This window comes from Neopelma chrysocephalum, unplaced genomic scaffold (assembly GCF_003984885.1).
Source record: "Neopelma chrysocephalum unplaced genomic scaffold, ASM398488v2 Primary Assembly neopelma1_43, whole genome shotgun sequence".
NCBI classification, from domain to species: Eukaryota; Metazoa; Chordata; class Aves; order Passeriformes; family Pipridae; genus Neopelma; species Neopelma chrysocephalum.
Genome location: NW_020897702.1, coordinates 14,691,420 through 14,708,624, shown reverse-complemented (window position 1 = coordinate 14,708,624; position 17,205 = coordinate 14,691,420). Strand labels below are relative to the sequence as shown.

The 17,205-nt window shown below is 43.4% G+C and overlaps 2 protein-coding genes and 1 long non-coding RNA gene across 5 annotated transcripts; 2 read left to right on the top strand and 1 right to left on the bottom strand.

Moving 5' to 3' along the window:
* Positions 1-10: 10 nt before the first annotated feature.
* Positions 11-2,774, top strand: ANKRD49 (ankyrin repeat domain 49). 2 transcript variants are annotated; one of them, XM_027677403.1, is made up of 3 exons: positions 11-99; positions 684-954; positions 1,799-2,774. In XM_027677403.1, the coding sequence occupies exons 2-3, from the start codon at positions 697-699 to the stop codon at positions 2,255-2,257; spliced, it is 717 nt and encodes a 238-aa protein (XP_027533204.1). In that variant the 5' UTR covers positions 11-99; positions 684-696; the 3' UTR covers positions 2,258-2,774. The 2 variants fall into 2 exon arrangements, with proteins under 2 accessions (XP_027533204.1, XP_027533205.1); XM_027677404.1 differs by lacking the exon at positions 11-99 and adding an exon at positions 557-580.
* Positions 2,775-5,156: 2,382 nt separating this feature from the next.
* CUNH11orf97 (chromosome unknown C11orf97 homolog) lies at positions 5,157-9,777 on the top strand. The gene is made up of 4 exons (XM_027677399.1): positions 5,157-5,441; positions 6,072-6,176; positions 7,753-7,878; positions 9,644-9,777. Exons 1-4 carry the CDS (start codon positions 5,366-5,368, stop codon positions 9,649-9,651), a joined length of 315 nt encoding a protein of 104 aa, XP_027533200.1. The 5' UTR covers positions 5,157-5,365; the 3' UTR covers positions 9,652-9,777.
* A 3,522-nt stretch (positions 9,778-13,299) lies between these two features.
* LOC113964760 lies at positions 13,300-16,713 on the bottom strand. 2 transcript variants are annotated; one of them, XR_003533286.1, is made up of 3 exons: positions 16,531-16,713; positions 15,362-15,507; positions 13,300-14,397 (listed from the first exon to the last, which is right to left on the bottom strand). It is a non-coding gene; the product is annotated as an uncharacterized LOC113964760 (long non-coding RNA). The 2 variants fall into 2 exon arrangements; XR_003533285.1 differs by having other exon boundaries at positions 13,300-14,250.
* Positions 16,714-17,205: the final 492 nt, after the last annotated feature.

Here is a 17,205-nt window from a genome sequence, read left to right as displayed (position 1 = left end):
CCCGCCGCTGCCTCGGCCCAGCACGTCACGTCCGGCGGCCGCGGCCCGGAAGCGCCTCTGGGCCCCGCCCCGGAGCGCTCGGCCGTGCTGGGGCCTCAGGTACCGCGGGCGAAGCTGGGCCGGGCCGGGAGTTGCTCGGCGCGGATGGGAGACCCGTGGGACGGGATTAGAGCGGGGTCTGGCTGCTGGCAGCCCGCGGGCACGGCCGGGGCAGAGGGGAGGCACGGGTGGTGCCGGCCCGGCCCAGCCGGCGGGGAGCGGGGGAGCGTCCTTCTGTGGCGCGAGGGCCCTTCTGGGGGGGTGCGGAGCGGAGCGGAGGAGGGCCAGTGCTGCGGACCGGGCCGGGGCCTCGCCCGGTGCCGGACGGGCGCCGCGGGGCCTCGCAGAAACTCTGCCCTACTATCCGAAGTGCTCCGGCCTCTTTGTTAAGAAATCGGCAGCGTTCCGGGTGCGCTCTGCAAACCCTCGCGCTGCTTCTCGCTGCCCGTCCGAAAGTGGTGCCGTTTCGGGACCGGGGTAACATGGTGCTTTTCCAGCGTGGATATTGTCTGGGAGTTCTGGCAGAGCTGACAAGGGTCGGGTTAGTGGAGGAACTTTGAGTTTGCTCTTTAATTTTCGTATTTGTCGATGTCCACATCATCCATTTGTATTGTACAACAAGATTGTACATCTGCTGCTCACAGATGCTGACTGAAAATGAATAAAGAAGAGCAAGTCGATGAGGACGACGATGATAGTGAGTTGTTTGAAGACTTCACAGAGCATTTTAACCAGCTTGAACTGCTGGAGACTCACAGGCATTTGATTCCTGTGGGAACTCAGAGCTGTTGGTCAGGACAGTCAGACGATGACGATGATGAGCAAGAAAGAAGTGAGGAATGGTATGAAATGCAAGAAAAGAAAATGGAAAAAAATCCAGAGACATTGCTACTCTGGGCAGCTGAAAACAATCGGGTAAGGCACTCGTTCTGTTCATATGTAGCACTCAGAAGAATGTTATTTTAAGCACATATCTAACAACTCATCCACAAACAAAAATTTACCTACACTTTCCTGTCTTTCTGTGAGCCATTTTGATCTGGTTTTGCAAGCCACTGCATGTAAAACATCTCCCTTTGTAGCCCATGCACACTGAAAAGTCTCTGAATCCATTAGCTTTCAGAAAGCAAGCTTTGATTTCAGTTGAAAGTTCAAGTAACAGCACTTTTCTTTAGCTTGTATAAACGGAAAGCATGCCAGGCTCTTTCTTCCTGGCAAATAAGCCTTTTAACTGGGGTGGAGAGGATGTATCTGAAATTTTATTGTTTCTGAAGCTACATATGCAGATAACAGGTGACTGTTTTTGTATATTTTTATGGAAAAGAAACCCAACTTTATTTTTGAAAGTGAGGGAGAGACAACCAAGATTCCTGTTATGTTATTATACCCTTGTGTACACTTATTTTCATAAGTTGTCTTTCTCACACACAAAAGCTCCCTCTACAGTTCTGTGGAGGTACTTATGTCTTCCCAGTGAATGGGGAGAAGGTGTAAGGTTAAGGTACTCTTAAGGTATTGCAACTAATATTCATGTTTTAGCTCTTTGAAAACAGAACAACCTACGGAAAACAAACAAACAAAAACCCCACAAAATCCCCCAACCCTAGTAAAAATAGCTGGTTTCATTTTAAAATCTGTTGTTGCGCTTAAGCGTTTTTTGACACTGACAGAAATTGCTTTTCCACTAAACTTCCAGACAGGAAAAGCCATACATCCTGTTTAATGGAATCACATGAAATTACCTGTTTTCTTTAAACAGCTGAGTACGGTGAAGAGGCTCCTGACTGAAAAGCTGGCTCCAGTAAATGCTCGTGATGAAGACCAGTACACTCCTCTCCACCGAGCTGCCTACAGGGGGCACTTGGACATTGCACACGAGTTGGTGGCACAGGGGGCTGACATTCATGCGCAGACTGTGGACGGCTGGACACCCCTTCACAGCGCCTGCAAGTGGAACAACACAAGAGTGGCCGCGTTCCTGCTGCAGCAGGGCGCAGACATCAACGCACAGACAAATGGTTTGCTGACCCCACTGCATATTGCTGCAGGAAACAAAAACAGTAGAGAAACCCTTGAACTCTTGCTGATGAATCGCTACGTGAAACCAGACCTGAAAAACAGCTTGGATGAAACTGCCCTTGACATTGCTAGGAGGACTGATATGTATCACTACCTTTTTGAAATAGTAGAAGACTGCATAAATGCCGTGTCCCCTTAAAAGCTGTGGTTAAGCTTATGAATGTGGGGTTTGCTGCCACTTTCTTGTTTGTGTTCTGCATGCTCATCAGTGGTGGTCTGTCTCTTTGCAACAAGGTAAATGTAATGTAATGTAAGATACTTTAGTGTTCTCCCAGGCAAGATGTCACTTCTTGCAATTCAGCTCAGTTGTCTCACTCATATTTTGAAGTGTTACTACTGTTACTGAAGGTATTCACAAAGTCTCAGTAGTTTCTACGTGTTTCCATTTAATTAGCGCAAATTTGGAGAGGCCTTTCTAATTGGTCTGTAGTGTCGTAGCAGTAAAGAAAACTGGAATATTTACTTGATATGAAAGAATTCTGGCTTGGTTAGGCAGAGTTTATTACAACTCACTTTAAAAAGAATTTTTTGAGAAATTTCAACTTTTTTAAAACTGCATGAAAGCTCAGAATGAATGTAACTTATTTGGGTGATACACAAAATATTTAATGATCTTGGTACAAAACTTATTATATAATAAAATATTTAACCTCAAATACTTTGTCATATGTTTAACTGAAAGCTCATTTATCAATGCAAGCACCTGTTCATAAATACTAAGTATTATCTACAGGATGAGAAAGGAGTTTTGGTTTATTTTTTCCTGTTACTTTTCAAGGAAATGACTTTCTATCAAGATCCTGTTTACTTTTCCCTTGCAAAATTAAGTTGCTTAAAGATTTAAGGTCATGGACGTGGCATTGGTTGGAACAAACGAGCCTCAACTGTGTGAGGATAAACAGCTAGCATACTGTTGTGTCTGATTAGTTACATCTGATTTAGTTACAGGTAATTTAGTGTTTCTCTTCCACTTTTGAGTTAGTACATTGTTACAGTTTTATATTTTGTTACTTTTTCCTAGTAAATTTTCCCACACCAACAGCTCCTTGCCAGGACTCTTCGAGCCCTGGACTTAACGACTGCTTCATTGAAATCCTAAATAACCTCGGCACACCAGCTAAATTGGTAAAGGAGAACCCCCATCCTCCTGTAGCCTCAGCTGGGCTTAGAGGCAGCTTTTTTTTTTAGAGGTTTTTTTTTCCCTGGGGGGCGGGACTCGGCTTTTGCTCGGACTCGGAGAGGGTGTGTGAAGAGAAGGGGTCCGGGGTTTATTTTTCTTTCGGCCGGGTCATTTTTTGGCTTCTGGCCCCGAGGGAGGTCCCAGTTCGCATCTGAGTCCTCACACTCTGCTCTGCCCAGTGCCTGAACTTGCCTGGAATTCATCGGAAAGCCAGTGCCATCTGCGGAGTAGTCTTTGGGGGAAGGGCCGCCCTCCCCTCCTCTTTCCCCGTGTTGGCAGCAGCCGGCACCCATTGACGAGGAAGGGGATCCCCAGCCAGAGCCAGCGTTTGGCAGCGTAGAGTCCACAGGAGGAGCCACCCTTTCCCCTTCTCCCTTCCCGTGCCTTGGACCGACCCGGCCGCCCCCGCGCGCCGGAGCCCAGCAGCGCCCCCTGCCGGCCACCAGTGAGGCACTGCAGCACCTTCCCGAGGCGCCAGCGCCCCCTGCTGGGGATGGTTATAACTGCGCCGAGAGGCAAAAAGTACTGAATTGTTTTCGGTGGGAGCTTGGTTGAGGGATTATTGCTTGTTTGTTTGTGTTACATATATATATATTCTTTAGTAAATAGCTGTTATTTTCTTTTCCACACCTTTTCGACTGGAGCCTCTTAATTTCAAAGTTATAATTACTCAGAAGGAGGAGCTTGGTTTTTCTCATATCCTGCCCTCCTTAGCAAACACTTCTGTCTCTTTAAACTGAGACATACATTAAAGATTTTCCCATGGTACTGGCATGCTGCATGATTTTCAGCTTCAACTTTGCCATCTGTAATTTAGAAGTGGAGAAACTTGCTTCTCTCTCTTAAACAAATTGAACTGAAACTTGAATGTAAGACCTAAAGTTCTGTCAGATTCTTCTCAGTATGAGCTGTAACAAAACACTTTATTGTCCCACGCAGGTTTCTAACTGAGTGATCCCATGCTCCTTCCAGACACAACTAACACAGCTGAAGCACAATTGTCACAGCAGCAGCAGGGTTGGGATATGTTGGCCCACGTTTGGTGCTCTCATCAAGTGACTATGGAGGGCGTTTCCATCACCCACCTTTTAGAAGGAGTGTATAATGTGCAGCACTTCTGTTAGAAAAGGAAGAACAGCCTCTGAACTATGAATGGTATAAGATGATTTTAATGCTTATTATTTTTGAAAATATGGTTTCTGGACATCAGTGGAAAATGAATATGCTTTGAAATGTGTCAAGGACTAATACAGACATGGATTACATCATGCATTTGTGTAACCAGACTTGGTTTGTATCTTATAAATTCTCACTACCATATGCAAAGAATCGGTTTCAAGGAAGCTACTGTGGAGGAAAGCTTTCAGCCAGGTGAGCAGGACAGCTTCCCTGCGTGCCTGCTGGCAGCATCATCCATTGACTACTGTAAATGGCAGCTGTTCCTCTTACTCAAAACTGTAACTGTGGCAAAACATGGAGAGTCAAGTATACTTCAGACCTATAAACAGCGTCTCAAAATGCCTCATTTTACAACCAAGCTAGTACTTTTGAGTATCAGTAGATCTACATCAGTTAAACAGGACTCTTCTCTCGTTACTCCTGTCAGTCTGCCATTGCCTTGGGTGAGGGTGACAAGGCATCCTTCCATGAGGGAGGCCAGTGGTGACACCCCATGGGGGTACACGGTGATGCGTGTGCCCTGCTCCTGAGTGGGGTCACACTGAGTGACAAAAAGGAGTAGCTGGTAATGGCTCTGAGAGCTGTCACCCACCCGTGCCCCAAGCAGGCATGAGATGGCCACGGCCTGCTGTCCTCTGGGGATGGCAGCTGGCCGCGCCGGGCCTCGAGGGGCACCCCCGCGCTTATCCCTGGCCTGTGGAAGGGGTAGAACACCCCGCTGTGACCGGAAATGTGGGACCCGATCCGCCAGCCCCGGGCACTGGGCTGCCCGAGGCGCTGGGCTCCATCCCTCGGGAACTCGCACCCGACGTGACGGCCCCGCCTGCGCGAGCGGCCCGGCAACCTCCCGTGGCAACAGCCCGACTCCAACGCCCGGGCACGGCGGCCATGAGGGCGGCGGGCCGGGAGCTGCCGGCGGCGGCGGCCGAGGAGCCGGGCAGCGATGCCCGCGGCGAGCAACCCCGTGAGCACGGCGGTCCCGGTCCCCGGCCGCCCCTGCCCCACCCTGGGCCTGCCCCGCCGTGTCCCCTCGGGGAGCCAAGCCGGCCACCCGTGGCTCCTCACTGATGCCCCGCGGGCACCTCGGCGGCCACTCGCCGCCCCCGGCACTGCGGCCCTGGCGCGGGCAGCGCCCTGTCAGGCAGAGGCTCCCCTGCCGCCATGAGGTGCCCGCATCCCTTTTCAGCTCCTTGGAGACCTCCTTCAGCGAGGACTTCTCCTTGGGTGCTCGTTCATGCACGGTCCTGCCTTGGAATGTCTGTCGGTGGGAGGCACAGTGGCCGTGTCTCCCCGAGTGCCCTGGGTGGCCTTGGCTATAAGCACACCCCATATGGATGTACCCACCAGGGTCCTGTCCTGTACCATCCTCCTATCCTGAGGATTCACTAGGTGCTGGGGAGCAGAGCCTGGCTGAACACTATCATATATTTGTAAATGATTTGTCTTACAGTATATTAAAGTTACGATGTGTTAAAATGACAGTGTATTAAAGACTGAAGCAGAGCAGCATAATTTGACATTGCGTTCAGCAAAGCATGTCAGCTTTCAGGGGATTCGTAATAAATGTTTCTTTTGTAATATGTTTTACTAACAGGGAAGAAATGTGTATATGTTGAGCCACCTAGGAGAGTAAAAGAAATACTTGAGGAGCACCTTCATTTTCAGAAAGAAGAATGTGATGTTAAACATCCAGCTGCAGGTAATCCTCCTTATCAGCAAAGGGCAAGTGTTTGTCAGGACAAATGGTTGTTTTGAGGAACTGTGGCAAAATTATTATTTTTTAAAAAAAGCAACCTAGAACATTTATGTGATATCCTTGGGAACATTTAGAAACAGAAGAGTTGAATATAGTCTTTATTACTTTTTTCTTTTTTGTCAGAAATTATGGGACCACAGAGAACACGGATAATTCCACGTGATCTATTAGTTTAATAAAGCTGAAACAAATGCCAAGCAGTAGGAAGAGGTTTTATTACCTTTTTCTTTTGAAAGAAGTGCTGTAATTATTGGAATAGTTTCTCTTGTGTAGGATTGAGAGACCCAATTCTAAACTCAGTCAAAATGAATTTAAAACTGTTTGATTCACAGGCAAAAATGTACTTAAATTAGGTATTTGATGTAAAGACCATATGAGCCTGCACCTGTATTTTTGTGATTAGGCTTGTTAGGCAATCACAGCACACACCTGCAAATGACTGACTTATGTAGGTTCTCTTTATAGTAAATGAAGAGAAAAAGACACTTTGAAACCTGTTCAGCTACCTGAACATGTAGCTGAATTGCAGATGTTAACATTGGTCTGCTCAATCTGCTCATGTTCCTAATGTTACCAGGAGCTGAATACAACTATTTTGCTGTATCCATCTGCCAGTGAATTAAAATTGTCTGCAATATTTCAGTCTGGTTGTATAATTGGATGCTACCTTATATGTTCTCATGAATTCTGAGGAGTCTCCCAGTGAAATGTATGTTACAAAGGCTTAAAGTGCTAAAGATAACATAGAAACATTACAAAAATATTCATTACAGGAATGAATAATATAGATCTATAACACGCTCAGTATAGAAATGGTATTATATGTTCAGTATAGAAATGATATAGCATAATGTTATAGGCATAGTATAACAATGCTATGAATAATAAATACAGACAGATGGATGGTGGTGTACAGATTATTCAGTGAGTACTGAGTTCCTTTTTCATCTGTTTCATCTGGAGAATTAGACATGCTTCCTAAGTGGCCTGGGCTCTGATAAACAATAGTTGTCAGGTTGGATAGTTACCGATTTACACAGTTTAGATTATGAAAATGTATTGTTTTACATAAATTAGATGGCTAATAAGTTGTAACCTTTCCACAAAATAAATTAGCTTTTTATTTAATTCTGATGGTGTTGGCTTTGTTTTGGTTTGTTTGGGTTTTGTTGGGGTTTTTTTTTGGAGGGGGAGGGGTATTTTCTTCTATCTTTTTATGAGGGCATTTGATATTCCAGTATGACCAAAAAATTATGCTGGATGCATCAGTGATATTACTGCTGTTTCTTATATGTTATAACCAAGCTATATCGTTCTTCAGTTAGGAGCCTTAGTAGTCTTAATCTGTTCTACAGACAGTAGAGAGCGTTGTATGCCTTTAGCAGTCTGAATTGCTCTCTGAAGATGTCAATCTATTTTCATTAACTATGGAAGAATATTGTGGTGTATTATTTCATTAATTCTAGAACAAGTTGAAGTAATCAGTTGTAATGCTATTGTTTTGCCAAATTATTAACAGTGGCTCTAGAAGGAGTTTGGGACGTGAAAAACAATTTCTCCATTAGAAGCCTGAAAGCAGTGTCACAGAACAGAAGCAGTTTACTGTTGCACCCTCAATTCTACTCAAGACATGCAAGAATAAAAAGTAAGAGTCAATAACAAGAAACGTTCATTATAACAACTCATTTTTAACTTTCAGGGCATCTTTCTGCATAACTAACCCACCTCTTCCTTTAATAAGTAGCTAACAGACTTGAAATCTTTGCATAAGAAATCTGTTTAGGACTGCTATGTTGAGTCACCTTATTTCATATTCTGAAACCTTTTGTAAAGGTGTGGAATAATCACTTGCTTCCTACTGATAGGTGGTGAGTGTTGGTTTCATGTTCATAATGAATCTTACTTGCTGTTCTTAACACCCAACCTTAACAAATTCAATTGTTTGGAAAAGCCCTCCTCCACGTCTCCTGAAAAGAGCTTGACCTAGGTAACCTTTCAGGTATTTTAGTATTTGCCCGCAATGGTCAGCTAGTGCCCTGGGGAATGTATTTCTTTACAGTCTGTGGAGTGTGGCTTTTGTGGAGCAAACCTGTTCCTTATAAGCTGGTAGATTTTAGCATAATCTTCTAAATGTGCCTACCTTCTCTGCTTCAGTGAAATGTATTAACTTAGTAGTAGAAGGGGAAAGCTTCCAACCCTAATGAAACAGAGTTTGTTAGCTTTGTAAGAGGAATATTTTTAGTGCCATGACCTTGCAGAATATATGAACTCAGCATATTTTGCCATTAAATGAAGCTCCTTCCCACGTTCTTAGGGGTTGGTGGTGTAAAAATACAGGTAGCTCCATGACTAGCACTTCTGATCCTGATCTTGTGAGATCTGGAGTTAGTGGCATCTTAGTTACAACAGTAGCGCGAATTAAGTTATTACCGGTATAAGAACTGTTTAACCAGTACAGCCTTCTGACAGCCTCCTTTACTTTAGAGTTACTACTTGTAGGAACATTTTGGTTATAGAGAAGGCCTAAAATACAACTAAAAAATAACTCAGAGTTTTGAGATGTTGGCATAATTTTAAAACTTATGTTAAACTGAGGCTTCTAGGGAAGGCAAGCATAGTTTTCAAAGATCATGATCTCCTCCATTTCCTATTAAAATCCATGAAGAAAGAACAGCTTTAGAACAAAGCAGTTTATTCAAATTGATGTAGGTGCTGAAATTTATGGGATCTGTTGGTTTTCCTTTGGGAATTTAGATGCACCCTTTCAGGGACTGCTGCTAGAGACAAGTGGTTCTCTCTTCACTAGCTGTAGTATGTGCTCTGAACAGCAAGGTATCATGAGAGAAGAGGTGACAGAAAAGATACATGACAGGAGAAAAATTAGGAGCAATCTAGCTTAAGCTCCTGTATTCACCAAACCATCTCCATTCACACCCTCTCTGCCGTGTAAAGGTCTGGGGAAGAAATGAGGGAGTAATATACTAGTTGGGAGATGCAGTAGGTAGTGGTTATCGAAATGGACAAAAAGGAACAGGTGTTTCTAGACATGACCCCACTGTGTTTAGTGCCAGAAGGAGATGAACTAGCAAAAGGAAAAAGAAGCAGCACTGACAAGGGGAATGAAAGGGGAGACATAGAACAGGAGGTCAGGAATTCCCGAAGGGAACTGAAGAGAACACAGTTCAGGAAAACAGAGATAGAAACCATAAGAAATGAAGGGAAAAGATGTAGGAGAAATAAATAGAAGAGAGAAAAAGAACAAAACATATATCCACATTGCTGAATTTACTGAAGTGAATGCATTTTGGTTTCTCCCTTTTGCTGTCTTTCCCTAAAAGTGACTACTGGTTTGTGGGCCTCACTATGTAATGTCTTCTCCACCCTGAGAGCAGATCCTGGTTTTTTTACAGATTGCTGAACTTTACTGCTATGAAGACTTGAGTCTACTTTGATGTGTCAAATCAAACATCAGAATGACTATCTACCTTTGGAAATGTAGATCTGTACTTCCAGGATTTTGAATAAAATTCTGCTTGAATATGGAGCTATTTCTTCTTTTTTGTTTTATTCATATACTCATGTTGTTTTTCAATCTGATGTTTTAAGTAGCCAAATCTGATCCATATTTCAGTCAGCAATGAAGATGCCACAATCCAAAGATTACAAAATGTTCTTGCTGACAAAAGTGCAACCGTGAAGCTCGATATTTTCATAGTCTTTTCTGTTGCAAAGGAATTCTCAGTTCCAGCAGAGGATTGTAATGTAATTGAAGACAGGCCTTATAATGCTTTAGGCTGAATTCATCCATTAAACTGAGCATTTCAGAAGGCAAGAGTTTGTGATTTGGTATCTAGCCTGATTTAATGAAAGTTTAACATAAATAAGCCTCTCTGTATAAGAGTTATCATAGTATCAAAGAACCACAGAGGCAGTGTGAGACCTGAAATAACTTACCACTTACTCTCACTCTTAAACCTTTATTACAGCAAGGTAACACCAAATGATCATGAGTTTGTTTTGTATTATCATGCCACTTACAAAACAAATGTGGATCCTTATAGGTACTGTATAAAACCAGAAGAAAAGATAAGTTTGAAAGGTTATGGATGACTGGAGGATGTATCAGAGACAAGAATGGCCCTTGTAGCTCCTTATTAGCTTCAGTGCTTTGGTACCAGATGAGAGGCTGAAAGCTCTCTCCAGCAAAGCGTCGGAGCTTGCAGAGCCTAATCCATGCAGGAGAAAGTGAAGAGTGATAGAAGTCAGAGACTCCCTGCTGTGAGAGAGGGAAGCTCCCATTTGTTACCCCAACATCCTGTCTGGCAAGGTATACTGTGGGACAGACCTGAGACGATGTGGAGAGCATGCTGAGCCTTGTCTGGGCCTCGGACTTTTACTCCCTGCTGCCCCTCCATGTGGTCACCAATGATGCTCCCAGGGGAGACATGAAGTATGTCAAGCATGACAGTCCAACTTAATGATTGGTCTTTGCCATATTACTAGAATAATTGCAGCACATTCTCAAATCAATAATACTTAGCACTTATCTTAACAGTCTCCATTCCCAGAATTCTTCCTAGACAACTCTCCAGCACATTTGTGGGAAAAAAAGTGTTACCGACTTTCTAAGGGAGAGAATTTGGAAAAATTCCAGTGAATTTTAGATTACAATGAAAAGATTAACTACGATGGATGGGTAATTTAAAATAAAGGAGCTCCTTATTCCCAGCTATATCTCAGACTGATAATTCACATCTGTCTTAAGGTGTGTGTAGTGGTTTGACCTTGGCTGGACACCATGTGCCCACCAAAGCCATCACAGCCTCCTTCAGGCATCCACCTGCTCCAGCAGGGGTTCCTCCATGGGCTTCAAGTGGATCTCTGCTCCCCCATGGGCTTCCATGGGCTCCAGGGGCACAGCTGCCTCACCATTCTCTGCACCATGGGCTGCAGGGGAATCTCTGCTCTGGTGTCTAGAGCACCTCCTCTCCCTCCTTCTGCACTGATCTTGGGGTCTGCAGGGCTGTTTCTGTCACATATTCTCACTCCTCTCTTCTCTGGCTGCAGTTGCTTCTGTGCATTAACTTTTTTTTCCTTCTTAAATTTGTTATCCCAGAGGTGCTGCCACTGTCACTGAAGGGCTCAGCCTTGGCCAGCAGTGGGTCCGTCTTGGAGCCTGCTGGCACTGACTATGTCAAACATGGGGGAAGCTTCTAGAAGCTTCTCACAGAAGCCACCCTTGTAGTCAACCTCCTGCTACCAAAACCTTGCCTAAGAGGTAGAGATGGTATTTGTGTCTGGGACTCTCAGATCCTCAGGAAGTATCTAAACCACACTGAATATTTTAAAAAGGAAGTCTCAGTGACAACTTTGTGAAGCTAGACTTTGTTTTCTACTGCTTTTTTTACGATTATCTGTGAATGAAACTGGATGTTTGTTCTTTGATTGTCTGGAATTCTTCTCTAATGTTAAAAGTTCGTTTTCATTTTTGTATCAGTGAGAAGGGGAAAAAAACCCCAAACCCAAAACCAAAACCACCACTCACTTGGCTCCAAGCCAACTCTTTTCAGCATTTTCATTTGATATCTAAATGAAAAAAATTATTGGCACTGAAAATTGTACCTGAGGAATTAGAGGAGTAGTTGCTTTTGAAAACATTATTCTCACTTTTTAGATACAAATTTGATCATGAATCACACAAAAATGTTTGAAAAGCACTGGGTTTTCAGATAGAGGCCTTGATTAAGCTTGTTGCATCTTGCTTCTGCTCCTTGTTTTGTTTTTATTCTACTTCCCTCTCCTTGCTTTGTCATTCTTTTTTATGGTCTTGTTTTAAAATTTTCCAAATGAAAAGACTTTCTGGTTCTATGTTGGGTTCCTGCACTAGCTCAGTTTTGCTGCAACAAAAGCAGATTTGTGAATCCCATTTACTCCTTTTCTCTCTTCCCATTTTTATGCAACCTTGTACAACAGAGAAGTGCCTGTTAGGTCTTTTCTACTGAATATATTACTTCAATTATGAGACTTAGGTAATTCTTACCTAGTCTGATATATTCATATTTGTGACCTTTTTATGTGTCTCATCTTTTAGTTGAATAAAACAAAGCAATTTGTTTAAATATAACATTGCATAATATTACAGTAATGTTATTAATATTACTATGATATTTATAATACTTCATTAAACAGGGTGTTGGTTAATTTAAATTAACTGTGCTCACATTTTATCATAGTGACTTTTTACTGAACTAACTGTTCAGCTCACCTTTTCTATTTGTTAATTTTATTATTTCATTGCCAAACTAAACACTAATGTTTTGAAAGACAATTGTAATCATTGCCTATATCACAATATCATTGCATGTATTAATACCAGTATTTAAACATTTACATTTTTCAAAGGCTACATCTACATTATTAAGTAATGAAGCACAATAGGAGGAGGTCAAGTTATTAAAGCAATTGGTATTGAGAGAACCATAACTAGATTATATGTGGTTTAGGAGATTTACTTCAAATTAGGGCTAGTTTTTGTCTCCTGGACTGAAACATGACCTCAATGCTTGAGGTTCAAAGACGTTTGAAGAGAAGCTTTACAACAAATCTTGCTCTCTGGTTTGGGGGATGCTCACTGGGTAAAATGAGAGCATCAGTGCTGGTTGCACATCACTGTAAGATGAGTAAGATGCAGTCCAGTGCTCAGAAATACCAAGGAAGATTGAAATTAATGATATCTACTAACACATATCCATAGCGACAGATTCTGGCTTGCTGGTACCCACATGTGTATGAAAGTGTCTGAAGATCATGTGGGTTTGGTAGGAAAATTTTCTGTTCTGCTTTTGGCTCTCGTCTACACTGGTGAACCACAAAGCCGTGTGCTTCAATGGAAGATTGGAGAGTGTTCTGGACAAGATCCTCCATTCACAGTGTGCACAGCACATTTGTTCATGCCTGTGCCTTGATCTGGAAATGTCAACTTCACATAGTTTTAATCCAACCCTGCTCACAGCCACAAGTGGAACTGTAGTGAGGCAGAATATTTAACACTACATTTGCTGCATGTGCAGTAATGTGAGTTTGTCTGACCAGAATCTGTTCATTCAAACAAGACAGGCATCAGCTTTCAACCCACTTTTTTATCTCTGTTCGTATTTCAGAATTTTATCTTTCCAAGCAGAAAGATCATATTCCTGAACATGAAACACTAGGTAATCAAATTACAGGCATTTAAACTTTATGCTGAAATACAGGGTGCAATTTATACAGAACAGAACTTATATCACTCTCTTTCATACAGGATTTAGATTCTTACTTGGCAAAAACTTGCATTGAAACCATGGGGACTATTTATGAAGAAGAGACTTCAAAGTCATTCTTAGTGTCATTTTGGTACCAGATAGCATCCTGCTACTCTTTGAAGCTGATCATATTTTCTTAAGATGAAAACTCCACAAGGTTTCCCTGGTTGAGAGAATGTCTGGATTGATAGCTGTAGCTGAAAACACAACCATGTGTTGCAGTCCCTTTTGTTTAAAAGGGATTTGTAAGACAGTTGACAAATAACTTCAAAGACTTTTCTAGGCTTAAATATTTCTGAAGTGTGACAAAACAGAGTGAGTCAGAGTAGAAGAGGAAGCCAGTTAGGAAGCTCGGGGTGAAAATATTTACTGCTGTTAGAAACGGCAAATATTTAACCTTCATTAAGCAAAATATTTTTTTTATTTTGCAACAGCTTCATTACTAACAGACAGCATTTTATTTTTAATTCCTGACTATCAGCAACATGAGAACTTACTGTGGTTTCCACAGAGCAGTTAAAGCACAGTTCTTCAAGTTGTGTATACAGTGCCAGGGAGTCTGTGTGGTCCTCAGTACATGGGGCTATCTCCTGGACTGGTTTATCTCCAAAGCAGACAAAACCAGATGTGTTCCCTGGGGGAGGTCTTCAAGCTTCTGGCAATGCTACTCAACCTTCGTCATGTTGTACTTCTCAGTGATGTCTGCGGAGTTTTTCCTGAGTCAGACCGAAAAAAAACCTGCTTGAAAAAACCCTACCAGCACAGAGTAACTGATGTGATTGTGCCACAGATGTGTGTGTATTATGGCAGAAAAGAGGCAAACTGGAGCTGATGTGTGTTACTGCCAGGCTGGTGTTTATTCTCTAGAAGAGAAATGAGACATTAAAAAATCAACAGAAACTCCACACCTACACTCATATCTGGGGACACCTAACTTCTAACCTTGGTCCTGACAGTGAGGTCACTTTACAGCAACACATTGCATCTGGCTTTTAAGCTTAGCACACCAAAATTTCTAGGTGGCTGCTAGACTTGTAGATGAAGGCACATCTATCAGTAGTGACTGTGATGAATATCTAATTGAAACATATTTCTTCTGTTTCCCATATTGTGAGGGGTTTGAAGACAGCAGCAACAAAACAGTAAGATCTGTAATTTGTAAAAATTCCAAAATATGCCTTAAATATAGGTTTTATCATACTCTACATATAAATTCTATAAAGATTTTTGAACTAGTGAATTATGTACCACATGTAAATATAAATGTAAACACATATTTAATTTTCACAGAGGCAGGTGTAACATGAAAATTAACTTAAGGTGACAATATTACCCATAGAAATATTTTAGGCTACTGTCTTCTCATCTTGAATTGATATAATTCTTATTTATCATAATAAAACAAATAGGAATTATTTTAATAATGGATGTTCATGCTGTATATACAATCTCAACTAAGTGTGGATTTCAGTAAGAGCTTTTGGCTTTCTTTCATAAGCACTATAGAGCTTTAGCTGATTTTGTGTTGAGGAATATAGAAAGCCTTGTTTTGATCTCAGGCTAAATAATTCAGCAGATTTGTATCTGTATGACAATAGCCTTAATATGGATGCCACTGCAGTGCAGCTGAACATCACACTGAAGTTTCATTGTGAGACTGCAAAAAACCAAAAGTATCTAGGCAACTCTTGCTATGAATCCTCACAAAGCAAACGTTTTTTTTTTCTTTCAAATTTGTCACTACTTGGCCTATAAAGATTTCCATATTGAGTTGTCCTGAAACATTTCCTAAATGCTAAATTAATGCCAACATTTTTGTTGACTTACCATATGCAGGATGAGGCTTTGCATCATCAATATAACTGGTTAGGCTTTGGGTTTGGAATGGCTTAGCAGCAAATCTTCAAGGAATAGAAATGAAAACATGACTAGACAAAGATTCCTCCAAAGTCACATATCAGTGTTGAAAGTTCCTGAAGGAAAATAAGAACTGTCATTGCAGCTGATATGATCAAATTTATTGAGTGAATCAGAACTCCACAGAAGTCAATTGAGATCTCCTGCTCACTTTCACGAGCCCCAAATTTCTCATATAGTCTGCAAAAATGTCTAAATACACAAAATTACTAACAGAAGAGTTTTTGGACCACTTTGAATCTTTAATTAAGGTTGACTAGGGATTGTGTTCCTTTTAGGTAATGTTCATTGTATTGGATGTGCTCTGGATTGAATCTAGGTACAGCTCAAGGCCTCAGAGGATTTTACTCTCCCTTAGCATTGTATTTTTTGTATTTTTTTTGCAGTTTTCTACTGTGGTAAAGTAACTTTCCCATATTCCCATTTTGTGACTAAAATCAGTGTTATTTGTCAAGACAGATGCTATGTTTATGGCCTGAAGAGACTTTCAGGTAATATTAGCCATCTCACTATTTTGCAGAAATTACTAGGTTGGAAATCAGGTTTGATGTCTTAGTTTGTAACACTTCAATTCACAGAGGCCTTAATAAACTTGGAGTGAGCCAACAGAAACCTTGAGAAGTTTGGCAAGTAGAAAGAACAAGTTCTGCATGTGGAGCAGAACACTCCCATCACTGTACAGGCAGGGAACTGGCTGGCTGATAAAGAATCATGCTGGAAATGACCCAGGGCCTACATGAACATCAAGCTGAATATCAGCTGTGGAGACTCACACTGGAACAGGGTAAGAGTGTGAGGAGTCCTTCCCCTGAGGAGGAAGAAGCAGCAGATAAAACATGTAATGAACTGACTGCAGCACCTGTTCCCCATCTCCCTGTGCTGCTGTCGGGGAGGAGGTAGAGAAATCGTGAGTGAAGTTGAGCCTAGGAAGAAGGGAGAGGTGTGGAGGAAGGTGTTTTTCAGTTTTGTTTAATCTCAGTATCCTACTCTGATTTTTGACTGGCAATAAATTAATTTCTCCATGTTGGGTCTGTTTTGCCCATGACACTAACCGGTGAGTGATCTCTCCCTGTCCATACCTCGTCCCACGAGCCTTTAGTTATATTTTCTCTCCCCAGTCCAGCTGACGAGTGCAGTGACACAGTGCCTGTGATAAGTACCCGGCATCCAGCCACGGTCAATCCAGCACAGGTCCCAAGGTGCGGATGCCCTGAGCCCCCTGTGAGCGTCCCCACGACCCTTCCTATGCGTGCTGGGGTCCCGGCTCTGCCCAGGGGGACCCCTCCCGACTGCGGAGACACAAATCCCCTCTGCAGCGCCGAGCTGACCGATGAGCACCCGAGCAGCCCGGGGAGCCAGGGCCGCTGTCACTGCCCTGCAGCCGGCCTGCTGCCGTGGCGGAGCAGCCGCGGCGGAGCAGCCGCACGGGGGAGGTGGTGAGGCGGCGGAGCCCCGCCGTGAGCCCGAGCTCCGCTCTCCCCGCGGGCGTTGCGGCCGCGGCCGAGCGCGGGCGGGGCGAGGCGGCACCAGGACCGGGAGGCGGCGTGGGGGGGACAGGCCGGCATGGCCGGGAGGGGCGGCGGCACCGGCACCTCCCCGCCGCCGGGGCCGGGGGTGGGGGCTGAGCGGCGGCGGCGACAGCTGCCCCAGCCCCGCGATGCGCTGCCCGGCCCCGGCGCCGCCGCTGCCCTGCGAGAGGCAGAGCGGCGGCAGCGGACGGCGGGGATGGAGGCGATCCCGCGGCGCTGCCCCGG